The 16353-nt window shown below is 46.5% G+C and overlaps 1 protein-coding gene across 1 annotated transcript in view; it reads right to left on the bottom strand.

The window, feature by feature from the left end:
• The window catches only part of DEPTOR (DEP domain containing MTOR interacting protein), a 157908-nt gene that overhangs the window by 72380 nt on the left and 69175 nt on the right, over positions 1 to 16353 (bottom strand). Inside the window, exon 4 of the mRNA XM_061439526.1 lies at positions 8440 to 8618. Within this exon, the coding sequence (XP_061295510.1) occupies positions 8440 to 8618 (179 nt within the window). The remainder of the gene's footprint in view (positions 1 to 8439; positions 8619 to 16353) is intronic.

Here is a 16353-nt window from a genome sequence, read left to right as displayed (position 1 = left end):
ATCCTGGCCTGCCAACTTTCCTTCTGCCTTAGATTCAGCTCTGATAAAAAGTAAACCAGAGCCACAGCCTATCAGAGGGGACACGGCAGGAAAGTGCCCAGAAAGTGTAAATTGAGAAAGGAAAAAGTTTTAATAGTAAATAATGGCCGCTGATAAAGATAACGCTTTATATTGAAGTAGTGATGAAGTATTAATTATTGAAAGATTGAGAAAATATTCTACTCAATCTTTATTTTCTTCTATTCAGAGCTTAATATTTAGGAGTTAAGAATGATTATACTCATTGCAAATGACTCAACATTGTCATCGAAAGCCACAGGGATGGTAAGAGCCAGTGAACTGATTTGGGGGAGGATTAAATGAACTAACAGCAGTGAAGGTCGGCCTGCCTGCTGCTTCCAGCTGCCCAGCACTCACTTCCTAGCGGTAACAGAACTTCCAAAATAACTTCTGGTTTTTTGGTGGAATAACGTCCCACCACCAGCTGGCACGGCTGTCAGTCAGAGGGCCCTGCCCACGCCGGGTGCAGATGTGGGCCCGTGACCAGCCTCAGCCAGTCAGAGCTGTCCTCCACAAACAGCCTCCAGAGGGAGGGCAGAGGCAGAAAACAGCTGGCCCCCCGCTGTGGGGCTCCCTGCACCGCCGGCTCCCGGCCACCGGACCCCAAGATCGGCTCTGCTTCTCCAGGCGGCCCGGCTTTTCAGGGTTTGGGCCATCAGCGAGCTCTGCCATGTATCTGAAGCAGATAAGGACTGAGCCTGCTTACAGTATTCAAGGAACTCTACCTGGTATGAGCACCCAACACTGTGCCTAGCACATCCTCAAAAAGTGGGCACTACTGTATTCATTCAATGCATGTTTTACTGAGTAGCTGAGTAGCCACGCAGGGGGGTTCAGAGACAAGGAAACAGATCCTCTGACCTCAGAGCTCCTGCATTCTAGCTAAGAGGAAAGAAAGACGAAGATGCTGGGTACCAACCGTAATGGAAAAACCTTCACTCTGTTGGTGGCAAGGAGTTACCCAAAGCGAAAGTAAGAGAACGTGAGCAGGAGAGTCGTGGCAAGAAGAGGAAAGGCGGGCAGGCGAGGACGGGGCCACTGGCGAAGGCACTCTGCGTGTCCGGGCTCCGGTCCGCTCCTCCGCGCCCTCCTTTCAACCAGCCCTCGACCTGGGCTCCTATCCCTACGGTTACAGAACTTCCAAAACAATTTTTTTTTCTTTTTGTGGAAGAATGCCCTCCCCTACGTGGTGAGTCTGTCAGTCAAAGGGTCCTGATCGCCTAGGATCAAGAGGGGGGCATTTGACCGACCTAGCCCAGCCTTAGCAAAGAATCCTGCCATCCCCCAAACAGTGATACCTGATCACTCCTGTTATTTTGAGTTTATCCTCCTCCATCTTTGATGTCCAAGTCCCTGGCGTCGACCATCGGCGCCTCGCATATAATATGCCATCTGCTCGTGCCCCTGCCCTGCTCCAAGGCTGTAAATCCCCACTTGCTCTTGCTGTCCTTGGACGGGAGCCGTCTCCCTCCCCCCGCTGCAATGCTCCTATTGCAACAGTCTTAAATAAAACCCTCCTTACAACTTAAACAAGCGTCAGAATGACTTTTTTTCCTGTAACATCACATGGCCTTGGGCAAGTTGCAGTCTTGTCTTCAGCCTCCTCAGTCATCAGCACCCTTTTCCTTCCCCCTCTTTCTTCCATCTTTGACACTTCCTTCCCTCCCTCTCTCTTTTCTTTTGGCTAGAATATTCTAGGCTGGGCTGAACTCATCAGTGTTCTTAATCACTGAGAAGATGGGGTTAATTCCTGTCTGGACCTGGCAGCTAGCTTCCTTTGCAGAAAACCCCAAGTTCTTTCTTCACGGCTCCCAGGGACAATGTCTCAGTTACTGGTTTCCACTGGGGAATGGGATCACCAAAACTACCCTCAAGCCGCTGGGAGGATTAAAAGTATAACGCGTGGAGAACTGCTTTGCATGTTGCACAATGTTATATCAATGTATTTTTCAGACAAAGACCAAGAAAGGGGCTTGATAAAGTGTTGAAATTGTTAAAGTGCTCTAAGTCTTTAAAAGAGGAAATTATACGCCTGGACACAGTCTCGGTAGGCTGATTATCCAGGGTCAGCGGCTGCAGCTGTGAGCCATTTACCACGTGACTGCTGTCTACCGTCCTCCATGCAAGGACAAGATAGCTGGAGAGCAGCTCAAGCAGTTGAGGGAGGTATTTATGGGAGTAAAAAATGTATTCATCACATTTGCAAAGGTCACACAAAAATCTCAAGGTGCTTGGTCATTGTGTGAAAAAGGGAATCGTGTAATCATAACTATTTTATGAGCTAACAATGATTACAGTTGCAATATCTGACAGGCTGTGTGAGCTGATGCAATAAAAGTTGAGAATTTTTTTCCTCCTCTAGTGAATCTTATAATTAGCACCCAATCTTCTTTAGTGATTAACAGCCATCTAGATTACTTTGATCTGAATCTTGAGTCCATCATTTTCCTAGCTCTTGTTTTCAGCAAGTTACTTAACCTTATTTTAAAAATGAGAATTATGATGATAACTAACTCATAGAATTATTTAAAGGGGTAGATGAGTAAATGAAGACAGTGAGTGGAACAGTGTCTGGCATATAGGAGGGACTCCGTACATTTTAACAGTTATTTAGAAATGATCAGATCGAGCACAATAGCTTGCAATTGAGAGGCATAACAGGTAGCCTCTGCTAAAAGCTTTTGGCCACCACTATCGTTTAATTCTCCCAGCAGCTCTGTGCAGGAGAGAGTTACCGTAGCAGCCCTGAGACAGAAAGGCCTGTTTGTGGGGCTGGTCCACCCTGGCTTCTGGGAACTGGACTTTTGGAAAGTTCCGTAAGTGACCACCTGATAAGGCACTTTGCTTACCCGGGGCACTGAATTCCGCTGTACCAGCCTGACTAGGTTGTTTGCACACTGTGACTAATGGAGAACACGCGCTTCCCTGCTGAGCGTCTGGAAGGCCGGCAGGAGGCTGCCCAGGCAGGTAAGGTCTATGCCCCTGTGAGCAGCCACCGAGAAAACCTTGCCTTCTGAGTTTCAAGAGGGTTTCCCTGGGCAGAGACGCTCTGCGCCTGCTACTGCACGTCCCCGCTGGAGGCGGGAGGCAGAGCCGAGGACGCTGCCCCCAGATTTCTGCAGACAACACCCAGGACGTCTTCTCCCCTTGCTGAGCCTTCTCTGCGTCATCTCACCATAAAAAATCTGAGCCGGAAGTCCTGTCGTATGTGGAGTCTTTCTAGTACATGTGGGTAGTCCTAGGATTTCAAAAAACAAACCCGAAACTCCAGCCAACCAACCAACCAACACTCTCAAAGGTATATAACGTGACTCCAGTTTCATAAACTTCACAACCTGCGGAATGGAAGGGCTGAGATGTGGACAGGGTCACACAGTAAGTGAAGGAGTCGGATATAAATGCTGTCTGCTCTCTCCAAAGACCGCGTTCATTCCACAGTGTCAGCCAGCCACACCCAATCCCATATGTTCAGGTCGGTGTTCAGTCGCTCCGTCGTGTCCGACTCTTTGCAACCCCATGGACTGCAGCACTCCAGGCCTCCCTGTCCATCACCAACTCCCGGAGTTCACTCAGACTCACGTCCATCGAGCCGGTGATGCCATCCAGCCATCTCATCCTCTGTCGTCCCCTCCTCCTCCCGACTTCCATCCATACATCCTGGACCAAGGGAAACTCCTTTCTAAGGCACAACGATTAGTAGCTATTGGTTAGCTATGCAACCTTGGAAAAATATCTTAAAGCTTTGAATTCTAGATTTCTTCACTGTAAGACTATAATAATAATAGTAATACCAATATAATAGAACTGCTGCGAGGGTTTAATGAGATTATATATACAATATATGCCACATATGTGAAGCATGTAAACATTAAATACACAATGTATTTATACATTAAAATTTATAAAGTGGTTAGTCCAGTGCCTGGTACGTGGTAAACCTCAATAAATGAAAAAGCTAGATAAATATGTACATACTAATCAACATTCATACAGGTGTATACTTACGTACATGTGAACATGCAGGAATATTTATATATACACACATTCATATACATTTGCATGCAAGTTAATTACTCAGCTAACAAATCCTGTCTTGATTATAGAGCACCATTCATAAATCAAGCTGGTCAGGATTTCATAAGTGGGCCTGATTTTTACGCGTACTGGTTTTAAGCTAGGGAACCACTTTTATCCAGAAATCTTTTGCTCAAAGCCTAAAGGTTGACTTTCTTTAATGTTTAACCAGTGAAACTAATTATTAGCTGAACAATTCAGAGCTTTGCTTAAAACACTCACTGGTATATCATTAACTCTAACATACACATATGTGGTTGTCAAATTTTCATAATTTAAAGTTAGAATCTGTGATCTAGAAATGAATTGCTGGGCTGAGAAACGGGCACTCCCTTGGAAACTCTGACTGCTCTATATAGAGATATTCAATCCTACTAAAACCATGGAAAACAAATCAATAATACCCTATTTTATCCTTTATGTCACAACACTGCAGCATTCACATTTACAGCATTACAGAATTACACTATAATTGAGGTGTAATTACTGACTCTTTGGAAATCGTTTGGAAACAATCTGTGGCATCCTCTGTCTTCTCTCTGAAGTCGAGGGGTATAGCGTCAGTCAGCAAAGGGTAGCATAGAAAGCTGGTTTTCTCTAGAACTTGCTATCACCAAGTTTTCTGTCTGGAGCAAAAATGACAGTACTAACTCCAACCCAAAGGGGATTTTTTACCAATGGAAGGTCCCAGTCACTCCAATCAATTCTGAGTTCACGCATACTAGCCATAATACCCACTTGGACGTTACTACCCAAGTGGCCTCAGAAAAATAACCTACTGATGCTTTGGCTTCCTTATTTGTTAAATGGAGATAATAAAACTACCTGCCCGACGGTTAATGATACTAATTTGTTCACTTTAAAATGTGTTAAGAGGGTTGATCTCACGTTAGTTGTTCTTACTGTAATAAGATACATTTAGCAGCAACATGGCTTCCCAGGTGGTTCGGTGGTGAAGAACCCGCCTGCAACGCAAGGAGACACAGGAGACATGGGTTTGATCCCTGGGTTGGGAAGATCCCCTGGAGGAGGAAACGGCAACCCACCCCAGTGTTCTTGCCCGGAGAATCCCATGGACAGAGGAGTCTGGCGGGCCCCAGTCCACGGGGTTGCACGGAGTGGACACGGCCAAGCACAAGCAAGAACAGCAGCTACTGGGCTGGCCAAGACACGCCTTTGGGCTTGTCCACACGACGCAATGAGGAGACCCCAGAGAACTTCTGGGCCAACTTTATAGAATATCTGCCTCAGGACTTCCCCGGGTTGGGCAGATCCCCTGCAGAAGGGAAAGGCTACCCACTCCAGTATTCTGGCCTGGAGAATTCCATGGAGTCGCAAAGAGTCGGACATGACTAAGAGACTTTTAGGGGGCACAGGTTCAATCCCTGGTAGGGGAACTAAGATCCCACATGCCATTTGACACGAAAAAAAAATTATATATATATATCTGCCTCCAAAAGTTTAAGAGGTTTCAAAAAGTTAATGTGCAAAATCACTAGAAAAGTATCTGGCACACGATATAAATTAAATAAACAAATAAAATATATCGTACATCTTCGATTGCTCTCTAACTGCTTCTATATCCATTTTCTAATCCCTACAAGACTATAAGCTGCTTAAGGCCAGGGACCACACGGCATTTTACAATTCTATTCACCTTTCAAACCTCAATCAACAGCCCAGTCGTAGACACATTAGACCATCCATTAAACTGTTGTGAGTGCGATTGTAGCAACATGAGAAAGGAGAAAACACCCCAAACCCACTGAGAGGCTTGAGTGCCTTTCAAACTAATGCTTCCAGATCAGTGGTTTCCAAAGTATTTGAACCCAATGCACAGTAACAGCTTTTCTGTTCCCAATCACTGCACACATGACCATGGCCATATGTTTATTTATACAGTGTATTTCTAACTGGAATAAACGTTTTGCCAAGCAACCCTTGACATTACTGTATAAAATGTGCTCTGAAATGATGTATTCTAGTGAAATCCAATCCACTGCATCTCAGCCTTTAAAGCGCACTTGAATCACTAGAGATTATGCTAAAATGTAGAGCTGAGTCAGTGGGACTTGGGTAGGAACAGAGATTCTGTTTCTGCCGCATTCCCAGATGACCCTGAGGATCCATGGACCGTACCTCGAGAGTCCAATCTAGTCTATTGAAAAGAAAATTTTGTTTTTAGTGGTTCCTTTTTAAAAAAATTTTATTCAAGTACGGTTGATTTACAATGGTCCATTAATTTCTGCTATAAAGTGACTTAGTTATACACACATTCTTTTTCATATTCTTTTGCATTAAGGTTTATCGCAGGATATTAAATACAGTTCCCTGTGCTAAAATTTTTCTTAATATTTTAATTTAAATATTTTAAATATTTAAACCCACTGAAGCAAAAGTCATTCAGTCATGTCCAACTGTTTTTGACCCCATGAATTATACAGGCCATGGAATTCTCCAGGCCACAATACTGGAGTGGGCAGCCTTTCCCTTCTCCGGGGGATCTTCCCAACCCAGGGATTGAACTCAGGTCTCCTGCATTGCAGGCAGATTCTTTACCAACTGAGCCATCAGGGAAGCCCTTTTAAACCCACTAAAGGGTTACAATCTGCAGTTTGTAAAACACTGCTCCAAATAATTTCAAAAGTTTCTTTCATCTCTATAATTTCACTGTTTTCTCCCTAACCCTGGGACAGAAATTCTAGGCCTGTGCAGAAGTGTGGGGAGAGGAGTTTATAGCAAGAATGATACAGGTACCACCTTTCCTACTGACTCCTAGGCCGAAATGCTTATCTAGCTCCAGCCCTTTATTCACTGTTCCAAGCCTACAGTCATGCAGCTGTATCAATAAATTGATTGAGGGACCTCCCTGGTGGTCGGCGGTCCAGGGGTGAAGGATCGCCTTGCAGCGCAGGGAACCAAGCTCCCACGGCCGCAGAGCAGTGAAGCCCGCATGCTCCGGAGCCTGGGGCCACAACTAGCGAGTCCATGCACCGCAACGAAGGATCCCACAGGCCGAAACTAAGACCGACACAGCCAGACAAATGAACAAATAAATGAAAATGTTCCACAAAGGAAATGAACTGGTTGAGCACTTACTAAGAGCAGAGCACTGAACCAAGCACTTTACATCTGCCCGTTTACTCCACAAGCACCTGATGCAAGTATGCCCATTTTACAGATGGGAGAAGGCAAGCAGCTGGTAACGGGTGGCGCTGGGATTCCAGAGCCTGTGTTCCCGTGGGGCCAGCCTCATAAGAACTGAGGGGGCTCAGTGATCCCCGCTTCCGGCAGTCACACCCTTACACGTCCTCTCTCATACCGAAGGGGACTGACCTGCCAACCAATAGAGTGGTGAAGAAATGACCGTGTGACTCCAAGCTCTGCTAAAGCCATCGTGGCTTCCGTCTCACATTCTCTTGGATCACGCCCTTTGGAAGAGGCCTGGTTGCCATGTCATGAGAATTCTCAAGCAGTTTTATGAAGAAGTCTATAGAGCAATGGACAGACGCTTCCTGCCAACAGCCAGCATTGACTTGGTGGACATCCAAGCGAGCCACTGTGAAGGAGACCCTCTGGACCGTCAGGGCTTCTGATGACTGTCACCCTGGACAACGTCTCGACTCTAACTCTTGGTAAGAGACCACCAAGCCAAACCACCTGCTATGCCTCTCCAGACTGCCCACCCACAGAAACTGTACCAGATAATAAACACTATTATTTTATAGCATTAAGTTTTAGAGAACTCCTTACACCACAATAGGTAACTAATATGATTCTTCAATAATATGCTACGAATATATTGCATTATTATGATTCAGCCCTTAAAAAAGGGAAACTTGATGAAGGCCTTTTGGGTGCTTCTTCAGCGTGGCAGCTTGAACCACGGTTCAGCAAATCTTCATTCTTCCATTTCGACTAACTTTGTGAGGGCCATCTACTTCCCATCCAGACTTGACCAAATGACCAGCTGTAGCCAGTAGGATGTGAACCTGTGACGTTCAATTTCACCCAAGCAGAAATTTTTGGAGACACTGCAAGAATCTGCCTGCCTGCTGGAGCTTCTGGCCTCATCCATCAAAACAATATATTAAAAAAAAAAAAAAAAACCCACAATATATTCCAGAGAGCGGACGCTCCTTTGGTCTGAGTCCCAGAATGAGAAGGCATGAAACGTGAACTTGACCCCCAGCTTAGAGGCAGCTAGGCTGAGCGCAGGCAGACGCCCAGCTGCTCAGAGAGCCGCGAGAGAGAACGCGCGTCTGATGCGGAGCACGGGTCGGGGCTCAGGGAGGGCGGGCTCACCGTGCTGTATGATGCCGTGCTCCAGCAGCCGCTGGCAGAGCTGCTCCGCCTCCTCCCGCGCCGTGGCCTCCCCCTCCTGCACCAGCCAGTCCAGGAACTCGGACGCCATGAAGGTGCGCTCGTACTTGACTCCCTCCTCCTCCCGGGGCTGCAGGAGCGTGTTCTCAGGGCTCATCAACCTGGCGGAGGAGAGGAAAGGAAATAAGGCAGCCTGCACGCACCAGTGGGGAGAGGGGAGAGATGGGAGGAGGGCGTAAGAGGCACAGACTACCACGTGTGAAATGAACAAGCTACGAGGAGATGTGGTCCTGCGAGGGGAATATGGCCAATATTTCATAACAACTTTAATACAGTATGAAAGTGAAGTGAAGTCGCTCAGTCGTGTCCTACTGTTTGTGACCCCACGGACTGTGGCCCGCCAGGCTCCTCAGTCCATGGGATTCTCCAGGCGAGAACACTGGAGTGGGGTGCCCTTTACTTCTCCAGAGGATCTTCCTGACCCAGGGACTGAATCTGCGTCTTCTGCATTGCAGGTGGATTCTTTACTGGCTGAGCCACCAGGGAAGCCCCAGCAGAGAATAATCTATGAAAATTTGGAATCACTATGGTGTATACCTAAAACTAATATAATATTGTAAATCAACTACACTTCAATTTAAAAAAGAAAAAGAAACCTACACAAAAGGAAAATCACTCAACTGAAATCCCACATCGCAGGCCTCCATGAAGCATCCCAGCGAGGCTCTCAGACAGACAGACGTGGCTGCCGTGTGCTGCCCCAAATGCAGCTGTCAAGACAAGGAGCTGCTTCCGAAGGGAACGAGGGCATCTTTTCCAGGTGACTGGTAAGAACGCTGAAAGTGCAATCCCAAACTCGAGCTTTACAGACTGCAGTCAGTGTGTGTGTGTGTGGTCAGCCGCTCAGCCGTGTCTGACTCTTTGTGACCCCATGGACTGTAGCCTGCCAGGCTCCTCTGTCCCTGGGATTTTCCAGGCAAGAATATTGGGGAGGCTTCCATTTCCTTCTCCAGGGAACATCCTGACCCAGGGGTTGAACCCGCATCTCCTGAGTCTCCAGTAATGACTGATGAATCCTTTACCTCTGTGCTCCCTGGGAAGCTCGGTATTCAGCTTAGCCTTCTTGAAAGGGAGTTACTAACCAAATTTCATCCTTTCTAAAAAAAGTTTCATATTTCTTTCCTAGGGGCATGATTCCTTTTCCTAAATCTTTGGATTACCTGCTATGGACTTAATGCTTGTCTCTTCCCAAATTTCATACATATTGAAACACTAATGCCATATGTGGTACAGTTTAGAGACGGGGATTCGGGGACGCGATTATTCCATGAGTAGGGAGCTCTGTCAGGAAGTAATTTTCCTATGCCCTTGTAGGTTCTTCTGGCTGGTCTATGAATTAAACTGCCATGAGACGGATCAACAGGACAAAGCTATACAAAAGTCAAGTAACACGTATCGGGGAGAGACACAGGGAAACTGAGTAACTCACCCAAACAGGCAAAACCCTGACCTTAAACAGCACCAAAGTCACAAGAGGGCGTTGGGGGTAGTGGCTGAGGACTTCAAAGAGGAAGAAAGGGAATCAGACGAGGACAAAAAAGCACCGTTTGGTAAACAAATGTTTGCTGTGGCACGCAGAGACAACGGGACACAGCGGAGTCTGAACAGACTTCCTTAGGTGCCTCCCTGTCTGCGCACGTAGCTCAGACTCGGGTTATCTGCGTTGATCGCTCCTTTCCTGCAACAAGTCCTCCGTCTACATTGTTTTAGGTCAAAGGTCAAATTTTCCTCTGGAGTCCTGGGCTCTGATTGTTTTTAGCTGAAAATAATCCATGTACCAAAGAAATATTTTGGGGTGGCAAAATGTGTTCCCCTGCAGGCCCATGCTGCGATTACTGTTTCTACGAAAAGGGACCGCTGCGTCTTCCTCTCTGTGAGGACACGGTGAGAAGACTGCACAATGAGGTGTCTCAGCGCGTGCCAGGCAGGCCAGCACTTTGGCCTTGACCTTCCCAGGTTCCCGACAGTGAGGAACGGTGTTTATTATTTAAGCCATCCAGTCGAGAGCGTTTTTTGCTAACGCGGCCTGAACTGAGGTAGTGACCTGAGTGACTCCTTTAGGGCTCCCTCACCCAACAGCATGGCTCATCCCCCTTGCTTAAGCTCTCCTCACTCCCGGGTTCTGTCTTTGCTCCACTTGCAGACAGCCCCCTGGGCACAGGCTTCACCTGCATCCGCATGAGGGTGCCCCGCAAGTACCTCCTCCGGCTGACTCTAACAGCATCAGAGGCTGTGAGCGCTGTCCCCTCAGGGTCTGAGCCCCGGCAAGGAACCAAACTCCACAGGCCACAAATGATATGCAAGGCAGCCACAGGAGTGAACAGTTTTAAAAATTAAAAAATAAAAAAGTTAAAATTCACATCCGATAGTGTCCTGACCCTGCAGAAGATACAATGCCATGGCTTCTCACTGATTTAGGGTAGAGACTGAAACCCTTTCTACGGCCTAATGCATGCAGGACCCTGACCCGCCCCTGTGGAACAGTCTCACCTCTGACCCAGCGTCCAGGGGGCTGGCCTTCTTTCAGTCCAAACATTCTGCTGTTGTTCAGTCATTATGTTGAGTCCAACTCTTTGTGACCCCACGGACTGCAGCATGCCAGGCCTCCCTGTCCATCACCATCTCCCAGAGTCTACTCAGACTCATGTCCATCGAGTCAATGATGCCATCCAACCATCTCATCTTCTGTTGTCCCCTTCTCCTCCCACCTTCAATCTTTCCCAGCATCAGGGTCTTTTCAAATGAGTTGGCTCTTCGCATCAGGTGGCCAAAGTATTGGAGTTTCAGCTTCAGCATCAGTCCTTCTAATGAACACCCAGGACTGATCTTCTTTAGGATGGACTGGCTGGATCTCCTTGCAGTCCAAGGAACTCTCAAGAGTCTTCTCCAACATCACAGTTCAAAAGCATCAATTCTCATGCACTCAGCTTTCTTTATAGTCCAGCTCTCACATCCATACATGACTGGAAAAACCATAGCCTTGACTAGATGGACTTTCGTTGGCAAAGTAATGTCTCTGCTTTTTAATATGTTGTCTAGGTTGGTCATAGCTTTTCTTCCAAGGAACAAGCGTCTTTTAATTTCATGACTGCAATCACCATCTGCAATGATTTTGGAGCCCAAGAAAACAAAGTTTGTCACTGTTTCCATTATTTCTCCATCTACTTGCCATGATCTTAGTTTTCTAAATGTTGAGTTTTAAGCCAACCTTTTCACTCTCCTCTTTCACTTTCATCAAGAGGCTGTTTAGTTCTTCTTCGCTTTCTGTCATAAGGGTGGTGTCATCTGCATATCTGAAGTTACTGGTACTTCTGCCAGCAATCTTGATTCCAGCTTGTGCTTCATCCAGCCTGGCATTTCACATGATGTACTCTGCATATAAGTTAAATAAGCAGGGTGACAATATACAGCCTTGACGTACTCCTTTCCCAATTTGGAAACATTCCATTGTTCCACATACAGTTCTAAGTATTGCTTCTTGACCTGCATTCAGATTTCTCGGGAGGCAGGTAAGGTGGTCTGGTATGCCCATCTCTTGAAGAATTCTCCACAGTTTGCTGTGATCCACACAGTCAAAGGCTTTGGCATAGTCAATAAAGCAGAAATAGATGTTTTTCTGGAACTCTCTTGCTTTTTCCATGATCCAGCAGATGTTGGCAATTTGATCTCTGGTTCCTCTGTCTTTTCTAAATCCAGCTTGAACATCTGGAAGTTCATGGTTCACATACTGTTGAAGTCTGGCTCGGAGAATTTTGAGCATTACGTTGCTAGTGTGTGAGATGAGTACAATTGTGCGGTAGTTTGAGCATCTTTGGCATTGCCTTTCTTTGGGATTGGAATGAAAACTGACCTTTTCCAGTCCTGTGGCCACTGCTGAGTTTTCCAAATTCCCTGGCATTTTGAGTGCAGCACTTTCACAGCATCATCTTTTAGGATTTGAAATAGCTCAGCTGGAATTCCATCACCTCCACTAGCTTTGTTCATAGTGATGCTTCCTAAGGCCCACTTGACTTCACATTCCAGGATGTCTGGCTGTAGGTGAGTGATCACACCATTGTCGTTATCTGGGTCATGAAGATCTTTTTTGTATAGTTCTTCTGGGTATTCTTGCCACCTTTTCTTAATATCTTCGGCTTCTATTAGGTCCATACCATTTCTGTCCTTTATTGTGCCCACCTTTCCATGAAATGTTCCCTTGGTATCTTGAATTTTCTTGAAGAGATCTCTAGTCTTTTCCATTCTATTGTTTTCCTCTATTTCTTTGCACTGATCACTGAGGAAGGCTTTCTTATCTCTCCTTGCTATTCTTCGGAACTCTGCATTCAGATGCTTATATCTTTCCTTTTCTCCTTTGCCTTTAGCTTCTCTTCTTTTCACAGCTAGTTCTAAGGCCTCCTCAGACAACCATTTTGCCTTTCTGCATTTCTTTTTCTTGGGGATGGTCTTGATCCCTGCCTCCTGTACGATGTCACAAACCTCTGTCCATAGTTCTTCAGGCACTCTGTTTATCAGGTCTGATCCCTTGAATCTGTTTGTCACTTCCACTGTATAATCTTCTCAAACTAACAATGATATACACAGCACAAAACGCATCATTTCACTCTAGGGCGGGAGGAAATCTTAGAGATCGGTGTAAGATAATTCCCTCCTCATCCATGAGAAAAATGTAATTCTCATCCGAATGAGAGACACTGAACGACAGCATTCACGGCTCAGGGTCATGCAAACGAGCACTTAATCGATGTTTATAAACCATATCATTGGCGGGCAACTGACCCTGCATATCTGGATGTGCACTCATATGACGCTCACTTTCAAAGCTTTCAGACTTAGAGCCCAGTCCTGCTGTGGCAAGAACACAGGACCAGGAATCTGAAGATTTAAGTTTATTTATAATGGTCATGTGGTAAATGTGAGATGAAAAGCAAGTCACTTTTTTCTTTTTTAATCTTCCTTTCTCTCGAGAGTGTAATGATAGCTTCACCCATCTGTTGTGAGAACCACATCTGAGTGTGAGTAAAACAATTTAACGGTACAAAAGACAATGTACGCACAGAGTGTTACACTTAACTAGTCATGGTGCCTTCCTCAGGGAACGAAGAATTTGCACCAATAGTTCTGGGGACTCCTCTGAGTCATCGCCTCTCTTCCCAGAACCTTCAGAGTTCTACTGGACTCCATGAGAGGGCCACAGCTTTAGGAAGTAAGAGAACTGGGACTCAGACACAGCTCTGCCACAAGCTAATGACATGGGTTTCTTTCTTTTTTTTTTAACTGCACCAGTGTCCCCAAACTCATAATAAATGAGGAAAATAATACACGTGCTATTCTCTTCACTGGATTGCTGTCATTAAAAATTTCTGTTAAAAAAAAGTTCTAAGTACACAGTGTATGCGTTTATATTTAAGAGTTCAGTTCAGTCGCTCAGTCGTGTCTGATTCTTTGCGACCCCATGAACCGCACCACGCCAGGCCTCCCTGTCCATCATCAACTCCCAGAGTTTACCCAAACTCATGTCCATAGAGTGGGTGATGCCATCCAACTATCTCATCCTCTGTCGTCCCCTTCTCCTCCTGCCCCCAATGCCTCCCAGCATCACGGTCTTTTCCAGTGAGTCAACTCTTTGCATCAAGTTGCCAAAGTATTGGAGTTTCAGCTTCCGCATCAGTCCTTCCAATGAACACCCAGGACTGATCTCCTTTAGGATGGACTGGTTGGATCTCCTTGCAGTCCAAGGGACTCTCAAGAGTCTTCTCCAACACCACAGTTCAAAACCATCAATTCTTCGGCACTCAGCCTTCTTCACAGTCCAACTCTCACATCCATACATGACCACTGGAAAAACCATAGCCTTGACTAGATGCGCCTTTGTCTGCAAAGCAATGTCTCTGCTTTTCAATATGCTGTAAGAATAGATACCATACTGGATCTTAGCCAGAAGGCAATGAAGCAATCAAGAGTATTTATACAAGCTGTTGGGCCTCCCGGGGGTGCTCGTGGCAAACAACCCGCCTGCCAATGCAAGAGAGATGAGACCTGGGCTCAAGCCCTGGTTGGGAAGGACCTGGGAGGAGGGCGTGGCAGCACACTGCAGTGCTCTTGCCTGGCGAACGCCAAGGACAGAGAAGCCTGGCGGGCTACGGTCCATAGGGTCACAGAGATTGCAGCATGACCGAAGCAACTGAGCACTCACACACATAAAGTGTACTAGCATATAACGGAACTCATTAAAAACCTTATTCAGAAGGCCTTTTTAAAAAATCTTATTGGCAGAGACTAATCAGGGTTAATTTAGGATCAGTACATACTACTATACACAAACAAGGAGAGGACGAGGACCTACGGGTAGCACAGGGAAGTGCACGCAACGTCGTGTGATGACCACACTGGAAAGGAGACCGGAGAAGAGCGTGTATGCAGGCACAACCGAATCACTTTGTTGTTGACTTGAAACCAACAGAACATTGCAAATTATCTTCAAGAAAAATTACAATACTAATTTGCAGTAACTACAATATAACACTGTAATCACACTTCAATAAAAAAATAAAATTTGCAGAAAAGAATATTATCTAGATATCTTCCCAAGTCAACCCTCTTCAGTATTTCAATCCAGCCTAGAAATAGCTATGAGGTTGCTCTCAGAGGGCGAGAGCAGCTGAGCACATATGAGCTGTAAGAATCGTGTTTCATACAATACGGGAGTGGGCTGCCATGTCCTTCTGCAGGGCATCTTCCCCACCCAGGGATCCCACTTGGGTCTTCTGCATTGCGGGCAGATTCACTACTATCTGAGCCACCAGGGAATCCCATAATCATGACCAGGCCCTTCTTAGAGGAAGGGACAACCGCCACATACAATCAACACGAGGGGCAGAATCCTGAAGACACTTCACAGGAGACGGCCACGACAGCTCCTCGAATCAAGAGGCTGAGTCTACTGCCCCTTCCCTTGACCCTGGGCTGCCTTTGTGAGCAGCACTAGATGAAGCAGAAGCAGCATTACTGTCTTCCAAGGCAAGGCTTTCGGAGGCCGTGCAACGTGCACTTTCACCCCTCGGAATGCCACACTGAGGCTGCCGGGTAAGGAAGCAGGTGCAGCCTACTGGCGGTGGAGAGCCCACAAGGCCCGGGCAGCAGCCAGCATCTCTTCAGACATGAGGAGGAGGCCGCCCTGGGTATTCCAGCTCAGCTGATCCCCCAAAAACGAACGAGCCCGGAGGGACACCAGCATAGCAATGGCCCTAAGACCCATAGAATCAGAAGAAATGACACATCACCTGTTGTTTCAAACCACTCGGTTAGAAGGTGATCTGTTTTGTCAGCATAGATAACTAGAATATATTCCTATCAATGCTGTTTAGTTGCTGCTTAGACGCTAAGTTGTGTCCGAGCCTTTTGCAACCCCAAACTGTCGCCTGCCAGGCTCCTCTGTCCATGGGATTTTCCAGCCACACATACGAGAGTGGGTTTCCATTTCCTTCTCCAGGGGATTTTGCCCACCCAGGGATCAAAGCCACGTTTCCTGCATTGCAGGCAGACTCTTTACCACTGAGCCACCTCCTATCAGGGGTAATGGCAAAAACGATGTGAAACCCACAAAGAGAGACGTGTCACATGAGTTGGAGAGTCATGAAAGGGCAGTGAATGATCCCAGAAGGTCCTGGAAATAAACTGCAGAAGTTCCGCCACACGGCGTTAGACCCGGGAGCCCGCATCGGTAATGGGAGTCTGGAAAACAAAGCGCCGAGGTAAAGTGTAGCGTGATTCCTTCTGTTTCTTTGGCCCCAAATGAGGAAGAGCGAAGAGGAGGAACTAGCCTCCTTGGTTTCCCAG

This window comes from Bos javanicus, chromosome 14, assembly GCF_032452875.1.
Source record: "Bos javanicus breed banteng chromosome 14, ARS-OSU_banteng_1.0, whole genome shotgun sequence".
Classification (NCBI taxonomy): domain Eukaryota; kingdom Metazoa; phylum Chordata; class Mammalia; order Artiodactyla; family Bovidae; genus Bos; species Bos javanicus.
Note: the sequence above shows the minus strand (reverse complement) of the source record. Positions and strands in the feature narration are given on the sequence as shown.